General features: G+C 43.6%; 1 protein-coding gene across 2 annotated transcripts in view; it reads right to left on the bottom strand.

Annotated features, from left to right (window-relative positions):
• Positions 1–2,167: 2,167 nt before the first annotated feature.
• Positions 2,168–20,885, bottom strand: part of TMEM272 (transmembrane protein 272) — a 31,460-nt gene continuing 12,742 nt past the window's right edge. The window contains exons 3-5 of one of the 2 annotated variants that reach the window (XM_075421266.1): positions 20,387–20,446; positions 12,686–12,768; positions 2,168–8,664 (exon numbers count right to left, since the gene is read on the bottom strand). In XM_075421266.1, coding sequence (XP_075277381.1) covers positions 8,302–8,664; positions 12,686–12,768; positions 20,387–20,446 — 506 coding nt within the window. In that variant the 3' untranslated portion in view covers positions 2,168–8,301. Of the gene's footprint in view, positions 8,665–12,685; positions 12,769–20,386; positions 20,453–20,885 lie in introns of those variants that run through there. The other variant, XM_075421277.1, reaches the window with a different exon arrangement.

Here is a 20,885-nt window from a genome sequence, read left to right as displayed (position 1 = left end):
CAGCCAGCAACTGATGTATATGTGTAGCCTGGCTGCCCCACCGTTAAGGGAGGGGATCAAGAGAGGCACAAGTCTGTTGAGCTCCTGACATTTCCCTCATTTGAGCATAGAACAAAATGGCTCTGCCCTGGCTAAACACAACCCAGCGTTTCATCCCGATAAAACATACCCAAGTTAACTGTTCTCCTTGAGGACTACAACACTTCAGGTGTATCTACACTATCAGATAACTCATAGCATATCCCCAGGTCTTGATCCTCTTATTGCCCATACTAGGCAAACGAATGTTGATGTCCAGGGTCTCTTCAAGTATTGCACAGATACTTCTGTCAAAAACAAGCTTAAACATCGTCAGGGGGGGATAGTTTGCTCAAGGGGTAATTCGTTTCCAAGCACATGGATGAGACTGCGCATGGGTTAGCAGTGCACAGTTTGGCCTGGCACTGGTGATCCCACATTCAGGTGGATGCATTTACCAGTGTAGAAATAGCCACTGAGCCTGTTATGCAGGCCCTCCACGAATGCCAACAATCCTCAAAGCAAATAAAAATTCTGGAGTGTTGTGACTGTGAGCCTCCAGATATTAACATTTTTCATACAGTAATGAATCTCAGTGTTTTCTTAAAATGCAAGAGCTGGTGAAAAGCACCTCTCTGGCCCCCAGCTGGTCTAATACGAAAAACACACCTTAGACTTGATCCATCTATGTACCTGTCAAAGACCAAGCAGTTTTAAGCAAAGTTCTAATTGCCTTCCAACACAAAAGAAAAGTTGAAAATACCAGTTGCTGTAAAGGGCTGTGTATTTCAACATGTTTCATATTTTCTTCCCAGGGGACAGATCTAAAAGATAGATGAAGTACTCAAGAGCTGAAAAGCAATTATATATTACACAAGATGTTTAAGAGCAGCTTCAAGGCCATCTTGCCAATCTCTTTTATTATCCCCCTTTTTTTTTGAGAGGCTAAGATCTCTGTCTTAAGGACAACTGGCTCCTTTGCTTGCTTCCTACCAGGGATCTGGCAGGCTGTTGTGTGTTCTCTCCTTTCCATGCAGTTACCAATTTTCTAATTAAGTCTTGTGCCTGTCCCTATTAAATCAATCAGAATGTCGCCACTGATTGTAGTGGGAGCAGGAGCCGGCTTTAAGGGCCAGATTTGCAGAAAAGCTCGGCATCTATAATTGGGGCCAGGTTTTCAAAGGAAGTGGCAACCATGTGCAAGTCACTGTCGCTGTGGGAGCCGCTCCCAACCCTGCCTTTGCCATGCTGGCTTCAGCTCTGGGTGCAGAGCACGTGAAAACCCCAGCTTTAGAAACTAGTGCTGCCCCAGTGAGTGTAATAGCAATGAAGAGCTGTCAGCAGCCCGGGGAGAGGCAGTCGGCACTCTTCCTTTTGCCTGGCTGAAGCAGAGAGTTTGGCGAGTGGTCGAAGAGGAACATCCAGGCCTTGAGGACTCAGGGACGTGTCTAAAGTGCTTATGCTATTAGCAGGGCGAGAGAAGTAAAAGATGCTCATCCTGAACACAGGGAGGGGTCAAAGTTCTGGCATGTGTGCTGTTTTAATGAACAGTAGGGTATTTTCTTTGTTGTGTGCTCTTCTACCCAAGTCATCGCGAAGTTTGCCAGCCGCTGTCATCACCAGTATTGTTTCCAATGAACAGTCAGGCTTTCCCCAGACCAAAAAGCCTTTTGTTCTGGAGAAACAAATGTGGCAGTATGTCATCAGCTCAGCTCAATCACTCCTTTTTACTCAGGGGCTAGTAAAAGGAATTTCTGACTTTGTCGTATCAGATGTATGGGTTTGCTCCATCAGCTGCTGAGGGCTCCAGTCTCTGAGAGCCTGCGGGACCTCCCAGGGACAGGCACATCCTGGCAAGGAGAGGGACTGCTGAGTGTCCTCCTAAAGGGAAAAGAATTGACTGGGAGCAGCAGCTAAGCCTGCTTCTAACCTAATTCATCTCCTGTATATCAAATAGTTTATGCATGCTTTAGTATATAACCGTTTTAAAAATAGTAAGAGATTTATAGTTTATTTTAATATTAAAAATAAGATTTTTAGTCAATAAAGCATCAATTTTATTATTCCCATGACTGAAAAATCATCTTGGTATTCTTACAGTAGGCAACATACCAACATGTCTGTTGCTGGGCTGTGACAGTAATGCAGTTATCTATACTGATATTTTCTTCAGCCTGCTGTTTCTCTTCTTACTGCTCTTCTACTGGATCTTACTGTTACTACTACCAGCTCTTGGACAGGGGTGATCTTGGGCTTAGTAATTCAGGTGAGTTCTGCTACACTCCATTCTTTTCTCTTACTTTTCTTCTGCAAATCATATAGCTCATTAGGGTTGATTATTTCAGCACAGTTGTTACCCCTACATTGCAGATACTGTCTAGTAGTATGTATCCACCAAGAGATATCTACAAGCAGGGCAATAGACACACCTCAGGTTATATGGTTGCTGTATGTTGTGTTCAGATGCCAAAGGAATGGACTGAAGTTTTGTGCCCACCAGCAGTCCACATGCTGTGGTAACAGAAACCACAGAGATATGTAAAACTTAGCTGTGTAAAGCTATGGAGCCAAACCCCTGCAAATAAGCGCCAGATCCATTTATTATAAGTCTTATTTCACATGGTGTTGGACAGATTTTTTTAAAAGTCCATTAAAAACAATGAAGCAACTCTTTTTCTGGTATATTCTGAAAATAAATAGAATTTCTGAAATAGTAATGTGAAATCCATGCAGAAGTAGAATAGCAATACAAAAAGCAAAATTAAGCAATGATAATTAAATGTGTTGTCTATAGCAACTTGTGAGTAAGTGTGCATAGTGGTTTTTTTTTTCTCCACTGTTGCACCCTTTGTACTCGTTTCATATTGATACTGAGGGGTAAATATTTTTTTCCAAAGGACTGGGAATCAAATCCATAAGATATGCAGGTACTGAGTTCCACCTGAACATGAGGAAGAACTTCTTCCCTCTGAGGGTGACGGAGCCCTGGAACAGGCTGCCCAGGGAGGTTGTGGAGTCTCCTTCTCTGGAGATATTCAAGACCCGCCTGTGATTCTGTACCTAACTCACATGGACATCAGGAAGACCTTGTTAAAAAAGCTTTCCTTTATGTTGGCCTACAGGCCCGCAGTTTGCGTCTCAGAGCATCCCTAACATTTGAGCTGCTATAGTACAGCACGGGGAAAGATGTCACAGATTCCTTCTTTGCTTGAGTATTAATGATTGTACAGAAGAGCTAGTATGACTTAGATTCAAGTCTGTGGGCAAAATCAGTCTCTGATGTAACTATTCATCTCAGTGAAATTGCAGCAAGGTTGATTATAATTAGCATGACCGGTAAATGTACCTGATTTTTTTTAACTCTGATCACATAGGCTTATGCACTTACAGTGGTCAAGATCTTCCTCCCTGCATTTTTATTCAAATGAGACATTTGGTAGAAATTCGCTGTTACAAATATGTGTATGTGATTTCTCAGAACTTCATACAATTTTCTCAGAAACCTGTTCTTGCAATAGAATGTTCTTCTTAGCAGTTTTCTTGTTCTTTATTTTCTTGTACTATGCAATATCAGATGGCACTTGTCAGCCTTTTTTATTTTCCCTCAAACATTATGCCTTCTAAAAATGTTTTCTTTTTCCTCTTGTGGCTAGCACTTGTGGTAATTTCATGTACTCCAGTAGTGAACAGGAACCTTAAGAAACGTTAACCCAAGAAGCAACATTTTAAAATTACAGTTCTGATGTAACAATCCTTTCTATATTTTATGTAGAACATACATGGGTCTTCATCATCATGCAAAGTCCCTATCAACTGGAATCTGGGGAAGATGAATAATCAGAGATAACATTCAAGATAACTTACAGAAACTGAACTGGTTTAGGAAATTGTACAATGTATGCAAGTTATCACCATTTTTATCTTCGTAGCCCTTTGCCTGTAAAGTCAAAGCATTTAGGTTCATTTCCACCAACTCTTCACATGTCGGGATCTGAGACATTCAAAACGGCTCATAACATAACCCAGAACAGCTTCTGCTTCTTTTTTTGTTCTGCACAGTCACCTTGTAATTTTAAAGTCTGATGTCTTGGGACCTCATAAAGCTCAGAGTGAGTCCTGTGTGAGAGAGATCTACTTCACTTCTCCGACACCACAGCGTTCCTGTTTCTACTCCTGAGGAGATGAGGTCTGTGGTATGTCTGATGCTCATCTTTCCCCTCTTCTTTGGGTCAGCAGGTAGGAGCTGTCTGTGTTCAACATTTCGAATGAAGGAATAAAACATTTGCCTGTCTGGCTGCAGCTTTTAAAGTAGCTGTGGGAAGCTGCTCCCTAGAGCTTTGGAATATTATGCCTCTTGCTGAAGAAGGTGGAGTAGCAGGAGGAGAAATATACTGTGGGCAATAAACTGCAATAAGCGTGATTCATTTTATGGCTGCTGCCATTGCATTTGTAATATGTCTAGAGTCTGTGTGTGCATGCAGAAATGTCTTTGTGTCATTATATTATTAGATTTCTGTAGTACCCACAACTAGCAGTGATCAGGCAATCTAATTCATTGAGATCATGTATATTTTTTCTGCTAAAAGCTAGAAATAGACCTTTGTTTCTCAAGAAGGGGAGATAATTTAACTGGAAAAGTTACATCTGGTTTCCTGCATTGTAGTCAACACATTTCTGAGTTCGTAATAATTAGCTTAGGGGTGTATTTTGTTCAATTTCCAGAAGACATTTATATTACTGTGGGGGAAAAAAATGAACATTTTCAATCTATAATTTTAGTCTGGTGGCAAAATATTAAACATTTTCATACCAAGGTGTAGATTGTATTTTCAGCCATTTGACCTTTGGGATGTAATGACTTAATTCCCCCCCAGCTGTTTGCTGAGGAAATGTACCTACTTCTCTTCGGATTCAGCATATGTCTGGGACGCCATCAGTTTATGGCAATTTAAAAAGCTGCTTCTTGTAAGTTAAGGTGCTGTGGACCATGCACATGCTCCTAGCTTACTCCAAAGTGAGATAAAGTACCTTCAATTAAACTACTTTCCGTTTGGTTTAAGCTGAGTGCTTTATTTAGCTCTTGGAGCAACCCAAGAGAAACTGGGCTGCTGGTGGTGGGTCAGGAGAAGAGCCGTAACTTAGTAGGAGTCATGGTAACTCAGTTGTATTTAATCCTATGCCCAAACCAGGGTGTCCCTGCTTCACACCTGCATGACCTTAGCCTGCTGAAGGAGGCAGTGAAAGTGCAGAAGGCATGCTCATATCTCTCTGGATACAGAGTTGATAACTCCAACAATTTTGGAGGTATCAATGATCACACTTGTGTGTGCCATAGCTTACTGATGTACACAGGTAAAGGTAAAAATGGTCAATTCATAATGTTCCTCTCCCAGTCCTAACAAAGCTTTTTGTTTACTCTGTGTAACTTCAAACTGTTTCACAAATGCTTTTTGCTTCATTGATACCTCCTCTACCATTTTATGTTTGTGCCAACCAGGTACTGAACACTAGCACTGTCATTTGGCAGCACTTTCGCCAGATGTCAATAAATGCACCGGGTTCTCGTACCTAAAGAATTAAACCTCCATGGTAGACCATAGAGAGTCAGCCAGTCTTAGCCTCCTGTGAATAAGACGTAGGCCTCAGGCTTCCTGTTGTGTGGCTGAAGTTTGATAGATCATTGCCCATCTGCCAAGCTGCTGTAACTAGGCTCACACAGGCGCACAGAAAACACAAGGCAATGTGACTTAGCTTAGATCTCTTCTCCTCCACGCTGAACTAAAATCACCTCATATTTACTCAAATAGGAGCACACACATCATCGCCTGCTGCAAGGTCACTGGATGCTCAGTGACGTGGGAATCAACTCAGACTTGATCAAGAGTATGAGCCCTTAATTATTCGTGATCTAGAATGATTCCTAGTGGCATTTTGCAAGAACAGGGAAGTTTGTACTGGAGTCCTATGGGTGGAGCACGTGTAGCTACTTTCTTGTTAAATTTGTTTTGCATTATCATCTGAGTATAATTTTCGATTTTATGTCTGTTCCAAGCTTTTGGGTAAAGTTCACGTGTAATGATAAACAGCTGCTTTGTTGCATTCAAGTGATAGATGGAGTTATGCCCACTGATAGGCAATTTCTTAAGCACTTCAGCATCTTAATGAATGAAAGATGCTCTCCACTGACGGTAGAATCACTTAGGTCAGTTCAGAACTGAACATTGAAATCTAGGAGTCCAAGTGCTGAGCCAGTGAAGTATTTGGGGTGGGAAGGAGGAATTCCAGCATTCCACCATTGGCAGCAGTTATGTTTCAGAATTGTGTAGTACCTTTAGAGAGGCAGTGGAGAGTGTGGGGTGGAGCAGCTCTTGGGAAAACACAGCCTGTGATTTCTCCCAGACACAATCTGAGGCCCACGAACAAAAGGAAAGATTTCCATTGGTCATATCCCCCTACATACGACTGTGCATGGCCTAAGTGAGCCAGCAGTGTTAGTAATTCCCATTCCATGGATTTCTGAGCAGGGACAGCCTGACTCTGACTTCTCCTGAGTGGCTGCTGCAAAGCAGGGGAATGCTACACTGATGCTGCCTTCTTGTCAGATTATTTCACCCTTTATCCTATCTTCTTTCTAAGATTAGTTTTCTGGAAATAAACAATTTTTAAAGCCAGGGCCTGAGCTGAAATCCTTACGGACCAAATGCACTCTTAGTTATCTCTACAATAGCCCCTGAGATAAATGTTCATGGTTGGAGACGGGTGGCTCCCACAGATGCTACACTGTCTTCAGCCTCAGCCCCAGGATGGATGGCTGAGCGGAGCCTGTTTGGCTATGGCATATTGTTGAGGTTCTTTTACAGATCTCACCCTTCCACAGACATCATATAACTCTTTTAAGTTTCTCCACAACATAGGTCTCAGCTGCATGGGTTTTAACAGAAAAAAATACCCAAAACACAGATCTTCTTCCTGTGCCTGGGGCCACCCTCATGCTTGTATGAAGGAGAGCCCCTCCATTTTCACCGTATTAACAGAAGTGCATAAAAGCAAAAGCAGAAAGAGCACTTTTACACTGCATTCATCAACATGTGAAAAAACAATCTACCTGCAACAGTTACGGGCTTGTTCCATTACGTGTCACGAAACAATTGTCTCTGTGCATGCTGGTGCTTTTAAAGCTGACGCTGCTGTTGACTTAAAAGCTGTTTGCGTTACATTTGCCCATTAAGTATAGATTTCTGTATGTACAGCACCAAGGTGAACAAGTCAAACGTACACTCACACCACAACCAGAGAACTGCTGTAGTGAGCACGTCTGCCTGAAATTCTCACATCCCTGCCCGTGTCTTATTATCATGTTTTATATTTAAAAGACCAACACAACATCATCAGTTTTTCTAGGAACTTGATCACAAAGGTTTGACAACCATCTTTGTGTTGATGTTGTACTGACAAATTACTGCCGTACAAGAAGTGGAGAAGAGGAGTCTCCCCAGACTGGGGAGCGCTGAGCCCTCATTAAAGCTAGTACTTAGTAGCTCAGTTCCTTGTTCTGCCAAAGACTCGCAAAGTGGCTTTGGCTCAGTTTGGATGTATTGGATACATATGGATATATTCAGATTATCTGTTTTAGCACCACAGTTAGATATAGATGCTTTCTAATCCAAGTTCAGAAGAGACCTGGGGGCCATATTCAGGCTGCCTTTTATACATGCTCGTATTGCTATTGTAGCTACTTACTGGCTGGTCTAACAGTGGCCTGAATAGCTCTCTAGTGAGCATCGAAGTTACTGTCAAAGTCCATGCACCCTGCAAGGTGGTCTGAATAAAGCCCTTTTTTCTCTTTCTGTCCCCTCATCTGTAACGCAGGGACAGTAACATACTGCAGCAAGGCTACGGAGATGTTCAGATCCCAGTGAAGAGGACAACGTGGCTACTTTTATAGGCAAAGATCTACTATGCTGAAATAATGTAAGGGCACCTGGTTTTAGAGGAGTTTGCCATCTGCGAGAGCTGACTCCACATAGAATATCCAAGAGCTAAAAAAGGGATGTAGAAGTTAGCAAGAGTGCACCCTGGCATCTGTAGCAGCAATTTTACATTGACTATGCTGTATTCCAGCTTAGCTATTCCCAGATGGCACTGTATTTTACAATTTCCTCTTGCAGTTGACTGCTATCGTACATATATATAGTACAACAAAGATGTATACAAGGGTGGATTATTGCCTGTTCTTTGTTGTACACTCTTTCCCAAGGATCTGGGGCTTTATTTATGTGGCATTTAGTCTTCCTCAGAAGAGTATCTTTGCCTGGAAATACAATATATGCAGCAGCTACAAAAGATAAGGAGAAAGAGAACAGTATGGCTAATAATGAGAACACCAACAGCAAAGATGTACAGGGTTTTGTCACAGTAGTCCTGAGGCTGATGGAAAGGTGGGATGAAATTTGGCAGGTACACAGAAAAAACCCAATAGTTCCCAAGAATGAACCAGAGAAAGAGGAAAAGGCTGAGGGTTAGATGGATGTAGTACTTGTGAGCATTCTGCCTCCAGGGATATTCATCATCATCATCGTCATCAATCACAACAGACTTGGAGAGCAGCTGCCTCATCTTGGTTGAGTCGTACAGCAGAAGAGTCACCTGGAGACATTGAGGGAGAAAAGGGAGTAAGTAAATTGGCTGTGGAAAGCCTGAACACCTTCTGACCACTGCCAGCCTTTGGGCCAAATTAAAACTGGGTGTGGGAAAATCATGTAAGAGAAAGCTGAGTAGCCACAAATGAGACAGATCTTGCTGGCAAATAATGCATTTTCCCCCTACAGTTTATTCACCAGTGAGAGTTGGGCCAGACACTGGAAAAAAATTGCTAATGGTAAGCATGGAAAGACATGAGAACAGATTGTGTAGGGAGATGGCAGCAGCTCCCACGCTGGAAACTTTTAAGAACAGATAAGAGTAACTGCTAAATGACTTAAGTGGAGTAGTTCCTGCCTTGTAGTGGGTGGATTTGTCTCTCCTAACTCTATTTTCCATGGCTATATAGGTGAATCAACTTAAACAAAATTATGAAGGATCTAGACTTTGACCTAAACCACAAATAAATTACTTCAGATTCTTGGAATGATTCTGTCAAGTTTTCTCCAATTAAGCATCATTTTCTCACATTGCTCCATTCCTGCCTTCTATCAGAACCAGCAGGGAAATAGGTGGAATACCATGATACTGTGAGGTTAGGAAGGTCTGGTCTGTAGGGAAATGCAGTAGGACTCATCAGCAATGCTCAGAAGATTTCTAGTTTAGTCTTAGCAGTACAAAGTACGTAGGTAGGCTGACTGCAGTGTAGAGAAGCTTTCAAATTCCTGTCCCCTAAATGACTTTCTTAATTTTGGTAGACTTATAGGAGAGGTATACACAGGGCCCAAGAAGGATTTGGGCCAAACATTGTGAAACCTGTGTTATCTTGCGACACCTGAAACACTTGGCCCCATCCTCAAGGCACTGGTGGTTGTAATCGCAGCTCGCCTTTTTAGGTATTCAGGTTCCTGTGCAAGCCTCCCTGCAGTGAGCTGTGTCATTGGGAAAGGGACTCTGAGAAACCAACTGAGCAGGAAGCTGCCTCGGCCAGCCAGGAATGAAATTCAGAGGGAAAGGTAAAAGGTGTGGATGTAGAAGTGGCTATGGGGAGGGATGTACTGTCCAAGCAGGGGTTCTCAGCCACGTTCTCTTTCCTGAAGAAAGAAAATTCTGTGCTCCTTTTTCTGCTTGAAATGAGAGAGAAGAGCACCCCTCGTTTTACACTCTCCATTCTCCATTAGTCAATGATTAATGGTGAGAACACCGGCTAAGGAGAACCCATTTGGGTATATGTTCTGCCTTGTTCAGATTTTAGTCCACGTGCCCCTTTTTCCCGAGGCAAGGCTTAGCAAGAGGATCCAGGACATCCTGGGAAGAAGACTCTCTTGCTCTTCCCTGTAAAACTGTTCAGTTCTGTACAAATTATTAAATATTTGTTCACAAAACTAGCTGTTTTTCTAGCCCAGATGTTGGTACCAGTTTGTGAGAAACAGAGATTAAAGTCCCAGCACCCACATAGGCAAAAAAATGGTGTTTCCACTGGATGTCTCACAAACAAACTGGTAGGCTTGTTCAAACCAGCAGAGCATCTTCTTCTCAGATGAACATTTATTTTAGGCAGGCTCATGATACACAGGAGGGACAAACCTGCCTGGCTAGTGGGTCTGAGGTTTCCGCGTGGGGACCTGTGGCTTGACCTGAAGCTCTCTGCAGCTCATTAGCTCTGGGGTGAGCTCAGCACATAGGCAGCCTGTACTCAAGCTTCGCCAAGCTCAGCAATGGGAATGGGGTTAAATGGCAGATAAGCACTGGGTGTGAGGAAGTCAGAGAAACCTCCCAGGTGGATTTATGGATCTCAACTGCATCTAACCAGTTCATGGAAAGTGCATTTAATTCTTATGGATATCACCTTGCCAAGCTGTGATTGAAGCAAATTCTGGCAGTTGCTCACATTGTTAATAACTGCTGAATATGCATGTATGGAGCAGCATGATATGAATTTGGCAGGCCGCTCCTGATGCTGTAGAATGGTTCAGTTGCCTTGGTGAACATCTGTAGGTTATCATTGCCTTTTGAAAGACTGGAGGTGGTAAAGAAACAGATGAGGAGCCTATAGATCTGTACAGATCTGGGCGTGAATGACTTGCCATTAAACGATGTCCATCACAGGACAGTGTTCATTCAGACTTCATCCTATACCCATTCTCTGAGCTTTTAACTCTCAGAGGTCAAGCAAATGTACTGCTCAGTGAAGTCGGTGCTGTCTGATGAACATGACAGAGGGCACAGTTGAGACAGGTGGAATTTAGCTTTAGACCAAGCGCTATGAGATGGCACGTGAGTCAGGCCAATCAAGTTCTGACCAAATGTATTGCCTGACTGCAAAGTAGGCAGTCCTGCTGTCAGCTGAAGACAAATTCAAGCCATTATTTGATGTCAACAAGAATATTAAAATGTTAGCTGTCCCATTTGTCATCTTATTTAGGGTGAGAAAAACAGACTTTAAACCAGAAATAGCTAAAAAATAGTCAACATTTTTGATCAAGAATTCAATTAATTTGCCTGAAAATTTCCCTTCAATTCTGTTTTATTTTCTAAACTATTATTAAATGAACCTTTGATTATACAGACAAGTCCACTGGTGTGATTGAATAACTAAGCATTCGCCAGTAGAACTCATAGCATGGCTAATTCCTTATAACAAGATTAAGCACTTTCTTTTTTTTCTGCATTTACTTATTTACTGACCAAAGGTTCTCGGGGGCATGATTCATATCCTAGCGATGTACTGTGGTTTGGTTACCACTGTGAAAGACTGCAGGGGATGAAGAGACCTGCAGAGGAATATTCTTTCCCCCTTCTTTCTATCCTGCTAAAGAAAAGGGGCTAGAAACTTTATCAAAGGGGAACATAGTAGCTTCTGTCTGCAGTGTCTGCTGGCTGCAGTATGCAGTACTGTCAAGTTGGGGACTACCAGGTTCCCTTTCAAGGGACAGGCTGCCTGTACTGAAACCTTAGGCCACAAGACATCAGGTCTACCGTGTCTGCCCCATGGGTGCCAGGGTCCTGGGAAGGCAGGCTGGGTGCCGGGTTGCTGCTGCCCGATTAGCTGTGCAGGACAGCCAATGCTACCAGGACAGGCGTTCGCTCCAGCAGCAGCACTTACTGTTCCAAGCCCTTCATGCCCCAGGGGTGCGGTTCCAAAGCTCTGCACCTTTTCCTTCCTTTGGCAGGAACATCATCAGGACAGCAAAAACCAATTTTGCTTAATCCTGCTGAGAAGCCTTAAAGTAGCTCTGCAGTCTGTTGTGACAAGCCTCTTTGTGCCCACTAGCAGCCACTTAACACCATCTGCAAAGGGACTGTCAGAACTGGGCAATACTTTACCAAGTCAATGCAAAATTATAGCTTTATATTGACCAGGGTGTAGCATGGATATAGGGGTGTCTCTAGTTGCGAAGCAGCCAGGTCCTGGCTCAGCGAAGATATAAGCGAGCACAGTCCACTAGAAGACAGGCATCTGTGGTTAGAAAATGCCGTGCCTAGGTTAATAAGCCCTGCTGTGATGCAAGGATAGATTTACTCTGGAAGGAAGCCATGCTGCTGCATAGTCATTGCTTCTGGCCAGGTCAGAGCAGGAGTAAATTGAACTTGTGAAGGATTATGTACAAACACCTGTAGTTTTATAGTATTCCCAAACCTAGGAGAGTAACCTCACTTTTTGTCTAACCTGTGTGTCTGAAAACGAAGGAGTAAGGTCTGGCAGGCTTGGAGGACTGCTTGTGGAAATAGGACCCCGTTTACCACAGGCATCCATACTATGTAGTCTTTTCCCTCAGTAGGGGTGGCAGCACAAGTGCTGTGATGTCGGAGAAAGTCACATCACAATGTGTGGGACAATGCTGAATGCTGAATAGCATCTCACTTGACCGACAAGTGCTTCAGGTGCTGGAACAAGCACAGTTCGATCCTGATAGCTCTGTTCAGTACTGCATGCACATAGCTGTCTGGAGCCATCATTATGTCTTAACTAGCAAGTCAAAGTCTAGTCACACAAAATATTTTTCACACACAGAAGGCACATTACCTTTAAGCTGCCAATCACGCCACCCACCAACAGATATAATGGAATTAGTGGTTGAACTGGGCAATCTTCCAAAAACTTCATTCCTGAATAGCAGAAATTAATGTTTGTTATCTCAAGTGATCAAATAGTGCAACAAAATGTATGGTGAAAACTAAAGATACTGTAAGTGCATTGTAGTGCTTAGACCCAAGACTCCTATCTAGCGTCTATTGAAATGGGGGCTAAATTAAAGGGGCTTTGCATCTCCTGCTACAGGAGTGAGGGCCGTGAACAAGCAAAAGGCAGGAGAAGGAAGAGAGAGAGCGAAGGTAACAACAGCATTAGTGTTGTTCTGGCATTACCGATCAGAGCCACATACACAGGTCGATATCTCATGGATATCTCATGCTAGTCAGCATGGATTCACCAAGGGGAAATCATGCCTGACCAATCTAATAGCTTTCTACGATGACATGACTGGCTGGGTAGACGAAGGGAGAGCCATGGATGTTGTCTACCTCGACTTCAGCAAGGCTTTCGACACAGTCTCCCATCATATCCTCCTAGGGAAGCTGAGGAAGTGTGGGCTGGATGAGTGGTCGGTGAAGTGGATAGAGAACTGGCTGAATGGCAGAACTCAGAGGGTTGTCATCAGCGGCTCTGAGTCTAGTTGGAGGCTGGTAACAAGTGGTGTCCCCCAGAGGTCAGTACTGGGCCCAGTCTTGTTTAACTTCTTCATCAATGACCTGGATGAAGAGTTAGAATGTACCCTCAGCAAGTTTGCTGGTGACACAAAACTGGGAGGTGTGGTAGACACACCGGAAGGCTGTGCTGACATTCAGCGTGACCTGGATAGGCTGGAAAGCTGGGCAGAGAGGAACCTGATGAGGTTCAACAAAGCCAAATGCAGGGTCCGGCACCTGGGGAGGAACAACCTCATGCACCAGTACAGGCTTGGGGTGGACCTGCTGGAGAGCAGCTCTGCGGAGGGGGACCTGGGTGTCCTGGTGGACGACAGGTTAACCATGAGCCAGCAGTGTGCCCTGGCTGCCAAGAAAGCCAATGGAATCCTGGGGTGCATCAAGAAGAGTGTGGCCAGCAGGACGAGGGAGGTTCTCCTTCCCCTCTACACTGCCCTAGTGAGGCCCCATCTGGAGTACTGCGTCCAGTTCTGGGCTCCCCAGTTCAAGAAAGATGAAGAGCTACTGGAGAGAGTCCAGCGGAGGGCTACAAGGATGATGAGGGGACTGAAGCATCTCTCCTACAAGGAGAGGCTGAGGGAGCTGGGCTTGTTCAGCCTGAAGAAGAGAAGGCTGAGAGGGGATCTAATAAATGCTTATAAATATCTCAAGGGTGGGTGTCAGGAGGACGAGGCCAGACTCTTTTCAGTGGTGCCCAGCGACAGGACAAGGGGCAATGGGCACATATTGAAGCATAGGAAGTTCCGTCTGAACATGAGGAAGAACCTATTCCCTCTGAGGGTGACAGAGCACTGGAACAGGCTGCCCAGGGAGGTTGTGGAGTCTCCTTCTCTTGAGATATTCAAGACCCGCCTGGACAAGGTCCTGTGCAGCCTGCTGTAGGTGACCCTGCTTCAGCAGGAGGGTTGGACTAGATGACCCACAGAGGTCCCTTCCAACCCCTACTATTCTATGATTCTGTGATCTTCAGCCACTGCATCTTCGTTAAACGAACAGTTGAGCTGGACAGGAAATTTTCATCAGCAGCGGAAAATTCTCTGAAAATGAAAACTGTTTGTGAAAAGAAGGAATCCTGATAAGCTTCTCCCAGGCCTTTCCTGCTCATTGGCACCTCTGTGTGGCATGTTCCTGAGCCACATGCCTCGAAGCTTGGGAGCCAGTGCCCGTGGGAGCGCCTGGAACCAATTTAGCTTGCCAGGCATCTCATAGGGAACTACAGAAGTTCAGGTTTCCAGGCTGTTTGGGTTGCTGGAGGCTAAAAGCATTGGTTGTTATGGAGCTGGAGATCCTGGCAACCCTCAAATGTACTGCTGGCAAGAAAAAGCTGGGTAAGTTTTAGGGAAGGCAGTGTATGGCAGTGTAGGGATGTTGCTGGCAGTAGGCACTGAAGCTTGTGATACAGGTCTGTGGCAGTGAGACTCATCTGTCCAAATATAGATGTCTGCAATGCAGGAATCCATATCTGAACTACTTTCCTAGACTCTCTTTATAGTCAATAGGGATAGACACTTGTAAAATTCAATTCATCTCATCCTAAGATAGGCATTTAAAATAGGTCAGATGAGTTGGGCCCTGAAAGTGCCTTTTTCTCTCCATGACTATACAAGGAATATAGACAGCCAGCTGTAGATATCTAAAGTTAGCTGAGATGAATCCCCTGCCCAAGTTTCTTACCCAGTGGCACCTTTAGTCAATTTTAAACTGTTCATTACACTATAATTTTATTGTTATTGATCCCGTGTTTCAGGGCTTCTACTCATCAGTTGCAGTGGACAGAAAGGATTTTGTTTCCTTCTTGTATAAGTCATTTTCAAGGAGAAATTTTTACTTTTCTCTGAATAATTCAGGTTATCTAGATGCACGATACTCAAAGCAATGTGCTGATCTTAGCACTAAACATCTCTCAGGTGGAACGTCTTGCCTCCATGTTCAGAACTACGCTGAGCAGGAGGCATCAGGAAAGAAGCCCCAGTGCTGGGTTTTTTTCCTTCTTCTGTAGATGTAATCCTCTTCAGCTTGTCAATTTGCCCTTCAAATCCACTGCTGCTGCTGGTTCAGAACATTGCTGATGTCCTGAACTTCTCCTGCACTCTTTGTGTAGCATAATACAGGTGTTCTGGATTGTGTTGCTTGCTATAGATCTTACATTAGTCATAGGATACAGGGCCGTGTTTTGTGATCTGCTGTGTGTAAGGGCTATGGGCTCCAGTGGACTCCTCTACACTAAGTATTTATCACCAGCCTTCTCATAATTGAAAAGGGTTGGAGTCAGATTGATTTGGACTCTCTCCCTTTTCGTCCCCTGTTGCAAGGCTGTAATTTTTTGTCCATTTTGCCACTGTGTAACACTGTGACCTGCTCAGACTCCCAGCTTTACAGGGGTGGGCAGCAGGGAAATGGTCACAAATTATATCATTTTCAGAAAGCAGCTGCCAGGGTTTCCAGAGTCCTTGGCCCTGCATAATCCTGCCACAAAAGCAGCTGGCCAGGGATCTCAGGGAATATATTTCAGTTTAGGAACCTAGGCAATTGCTATTTCCAGTGTGTTACTGAGATTTTGATTTGAGGCAAAAAAAAAAAAAAAAATCAAGAAAACATGCCAATTTTTTTTCATGGAGCTATGATTCTGTTTCCCAGACAAATCTATTATGGAGTCCTTTCATATATGTAACACGACAGCAGTCAGTCTTGGGAAGGATTTGAATGACAGGCAATGGTACTCTGTAGGTTTTGGGAGAATATTGCGGGCAGATATGACAGCAAAAGAGAGGTGAGAGGGGGTAATACAGTAGTAACTTAAAAAATGCAGCACTATGGGTGAAGAGGAAATATGGACCTACTCTTGACAGATGGGCACTGATATTTGCTACAGTGAAAGCTAGGCACACACATCATGTGCCAATCAAATCACACACAGCACATGGCTGATTTATTTGGGAACACCAAAACTAGTAGGAAAACATCAGTGCTAGCTCTTCTTTCCCATGAGCAACAAATATGTTTTCCTTTGACTGTTAATGATGAGATATATGGACCACAAGAGATCAAAGCTCTGCTTCTAGTGCAATGCTCCCTGCAAGCTAGAGCTATCTGTGGTTTAGAGTGAAGAGCAATTGGACCTGACCACGACAGAGTCCAAATGAATAAACGAGCAACCTTTGCAAAGATCAGACACAGCCAGGATGCCCAATAGCTTGCACAGTGTCCAAAGGTAAAAAAAGAGATGGGAGGCTTGGGGAAGCAGAGATATTTGCACATTCTACCTCTTGGCTACCACAGAACTACACTGCAGTGGGATCCAGGACACGGAGTCCAGCCGAGTGGAAAGGGCACTCGTGAGCGATCAGGATATGAGCTTCTCTAAGGACACCATTTTGGGCAGTGTTGTGGCACGGTCCACAATGCATCACTACTAACCAAGTGTCCGTGTGACTCACGATTATCCACGAGATGAGGAGTCAGGATGAGTGAAAGCCAATACAGCATTGGCCTCATTTTAGCTGCTTTGTTCTTCTCAGGTAGCTGAAAATGGCTGAAGTGCATCCCATTGTAAAGGAGGGCTCCTGTACAGCAAGGCTAATCTGTGTCTGGTGCTGGCTCCCCACCTTCTCTTCTAATAGGAGGCAGAGGACACAACATGCCAGGCCAGTTGTTCCCAGTGGATGACTGCAGCTGCCATCACTTAGCCCAGACCTCGGCTGGGCCCTGGACTGTGGGCTTTACGCTAGGATCTAGGTGCAGCAGAGGATTTACCTCAAAGTAATTGATGCTGGGCACCATTTTATCAGAAAGCATATCAGCAAATCAGAGGAAACTCACAGAAACAGTGAGTGGATGAAGGACTGAAATGCAAGGAAAGATTTTGTTAATAACAACCCCTAAAGAACAAGGCTGGGTCCCATGTAAAAGCACAGAGTATGAGAATAGACTTCAGACAGCTATCAATCAGGAGCACTTGAGAGTTGAGGAATCATTTGGTGTAGATATGAGCATGAGAAGTAGTACTGGGTTAAACCTGAACAGGAGGAAATTTAGACTGCCTATTGAGAAAATGATGTCATCAGCTTTCAAATGTGATTTAACTACCCCTGGGGAACACTGTGTATAAAGGTAGTCCGGACAACATACAAGAATGTGTTATTGGGAGCAATCCTTCACTGTCCTGGAAACTAAAAAAAAATCTCAGAAATAGTCTGTGAGGTCCTTACACGGTTCTCTTTATTTTTGGAGTGTTTAGTGATAAAAGGGATCATCTCTACCAGTAAAAGTTAGAAAGCTGCTAAACAGTCTGTGGCTTAAGTGATGTCATAAGTTTGGAGCCTGGAATATTTGCTGAGTCCTTTTCATGTATCTTGACTTATACTGTGATTTATAGTAGTACCAAATTTTAAAAGTGTATAGTGTTAGTGTGTAATTATTACCGGGGCTACCAGTTCTTCATCTGTGAGCTTTAACAAATATTATTATAATTTATTTGTTAACATTTGAAGGTATCTTACAGTATTCCTCTACAGAAAGCAAGAGCCAAAATGACTGGAGGCACATCAGCAAGTTATTCTCTGAGATCAAGGTAACAGAATGTTATCTGAAATTCAGAGGCTTTTGCTTGGGTAATAAATATCTGCATTTTCCTTGACATTTCATTTTCCTAAAAATGCCTTTGCAGATATGTAGCTGCAGGAAACCAATATCCTCTGACAACACCATATTATAGTGACATTATCTCTTAATTTCAGTAAGTTGTGAAAAAAGGGCTCTATATGTGAAGCAGGAGATACCCAGAGCTCCAGGCTTATATCTTACCATACGCTTTCTAATTCTTACTGATCTTAGGGATCTTATGAAACATTCCTATGAAATTATATTTATAAGTGGTCAGATTCCAGCCCTGGATTCATTTCCAGAAGTCTGGCTGTCAATATGAATGCAAGCTGTACCACACTTTGAATTATACCTTCCCACCCCTATTCCACAGCTCAGGCGTCTTCAGCCTGGGGAAAAGCTAAAGCTAAAATCCTCTTAAGGGATAAATAGCAATTTTAAGTCATGGATAAGCATAAGAGCCAAAGTGTTGAGATGTAACAGTTCAGTCCATTTCCCTACTTCCTAATTGCTCCTTAATCCCTCATTAGAACTCCCTAATTCCCAATTAGGACGTCCTAATCAGAATCCTACCACAGTCATCACTGGAACTCGGAAGGCCCCGGATAAAGGAAGCAGTACCAGCCTTCAGCTGAACACTTTTTTTGTGGGTTTGGCCAACTGTACATGCCAACAGGCTAGGTGTCCTGACTCCCTTGAAGTCACCCCGTCTCAATGCAGACACCTACAAGAGGGTATGGGACTTTCACTGTCAGAAACACCAGTTTATCTTAACTGCCTGCAAGGGTAACACACAGCGCTTAGCTTAGTTACAGATGCGTACAGTCCAAATCTAGGTGGGATGCATCTTGCCCACGGCATCTGCATGTTGAGTTCGTTTGCACCATCTTTCATGGATAACGAGGCAGAAGGACACCTGTTGGAATGATTGTCAAGGCTCTTAGGGACAGGGCTTAAAATCCAAAGTGATCTGGGTACACTGGGAAAAGACATCCAAAATCTATGAGATGACAGCTGGTAAAGCTGAACACTGCATATAGGAGAGAAAACTTCAATGTAAACAAAAAATGAGAAATTTCTGATAGGGAGCAGCACTACCAAAAACCATCTGGGCTTACAATGCACCATGAACTAAATTGGAGCCAATGAGTTGGTGCAGAGAAAGCATCTTTCATTTTGAGGTGTGTTTACAGGAATCCTGCATGTTAAACAGAGGAGCTAATTATTCTCCACCGCTCATTCCTCAGGTCTCAGCTGGAGTCCCGTGTTCTGTCTTTTCTTTGTTGAGGGGAAAAAAAAAGTAGTCACACTGGCCAGAGGCCAAAGGAGGGAGGCAAAAATGCCAAAAAAAAAAAAAAAGCTACAGAAACAGTGACCTGTGAGGTCAGGATGAAAGAAATAGGTTTTTGAAAACTCTAGAAAAAAAGAGAAGATAGACTAGGGTTATAATAGCAGCCTTCAAACAGTTCAAAGGTTCTCTTGAGTAAGATGGTGACCAATCTGTCTTTGTGACCACGGTGGGTAGGACAGGCTGTAATATGTTTAATTTGCCATGGGGAAGATTTAGGTTGGATATGGGAAAAAATATTTTGTCTGTGAGAGCAATAAAATGCTGTAATAGGCTCCCTGGGAAGCCATGGGATTTCCTTGAGCAAGGGCAAGTCAGACATCTGTCAGGGATGCCGTGAGCATGCAAGCCTGTCTGAAAGCGGAGGTGGGCTGGTGTCTCTACCGAGGTTTCTCAAGTGAGGGTTGCAACCCATGTGGAGGATGTGAAAGGCCCAAAAGGAGCAATGAAGTGTTAGAAAATGTTCAGTTTAAAAAAAAAACCCCACAACTATGTTAATGGTAAGGAAAAGGTGATACTTAAGAAGAGCCTTATGCAGTTTAAAAATGTATAAAATTCTGCAGCTCAAAGGATTTTCCTTTCCGTTCTTAAATATTTGATCTTGAATTGCTACTTGCAAATCCAGCCTTTGGGGGGTTATACAGAAACATATCAGCCAAAAACCAGGTCTCACTTTCAAAAAAGTGGAAAAATAGCAGCCTAGATCATCTCTTCTTCCCTTCCAGCCCTACGCTTCTAAGATTTTTGCAGTGCAATTAATACAGAGGGATCCTGATTAATGAAATCTCCTCATGTGTCAGATTCTGAGCTTCCTCCCACAGACAGAGACGTGTGTTGAGGCAAGACAGACACTGGAGGGGTATTTAAGACTAACAGGGTCAGAATTCAAGCACTGCTTCCTCCTCGCCATGCAGTGTGGGCTGGGATTCTGTCTGAAGCTAAAGCACCAACACACAGGTTTAACATTCAGAAGCTTTAAGTTTTCCAACTCCTTTCTCTCGTCAGACATGTTAACCTGCCACACAGTGCCGGGAAGTCCCTATTTTTGAACTGCTTTAGTAGTCAACTTACCTGTAAAAGTCATGGACAGTGGTAAGGCAAGGAAAGCGAGGAGCCCAAATATGAAGCACACTGTGAATGAGAAAAGACAGACAGTGTTATTTGGGCTGGCTGAAGTTTAGAGACCAGCAATTCCATCCAATGCTTTACAGATGCTGTTTATCCATAAAGTTGTGTGCACTCAGTGGGCTGGGAGTATCGTGTCTGTGGTGGAGCATTTGAGATAATGGGACCAGCAAGTGATTTATCACTCACCCAGAGCACAAGCTTCCATTTTTTAAGTCATACATTGTTAGTCCTTGTATCATTGGAAAAGCAAGGAGAGACACAAACTGCTTTTGTTGCTACTGCTTCTAGCTGTCTTATTGCAAGGGCAAGGACTCAGCCGCTGCTGCCTTAGCCTCAATCAGCTTCAGAAACGCTGCCAGGTGACTGTGCAGTAACAAGTAACTTCGCATCAGCTAATCCCTGGCAACTGATGAGCCGTATCTCTTTGCTAAGCAAATAGCAG

The sequence above is a fragment of the Opisthocomus hoazin genome, chromosome 1 (genome assembly GCF_030867145.1).
Source record: "Opisthocomus hoazin isolate bOpiHoa1 chromosome 1, bOpiHoa1.hap1, whole genome shotgun sequence".
NCBI classification, from domain to species: domain Eukaryota; kingdom Metazoa; phylum Chordata; class Aves; order Opisthocomiformes; family Opisthocomidae; genus Opisthocomus; species Opisthocomus hoazin.
The sequence above is the reverse complement of the archived record's forward strand: the minus strand, read 5'-3'. Positions and strand labels throughout refer to the sequence as shown.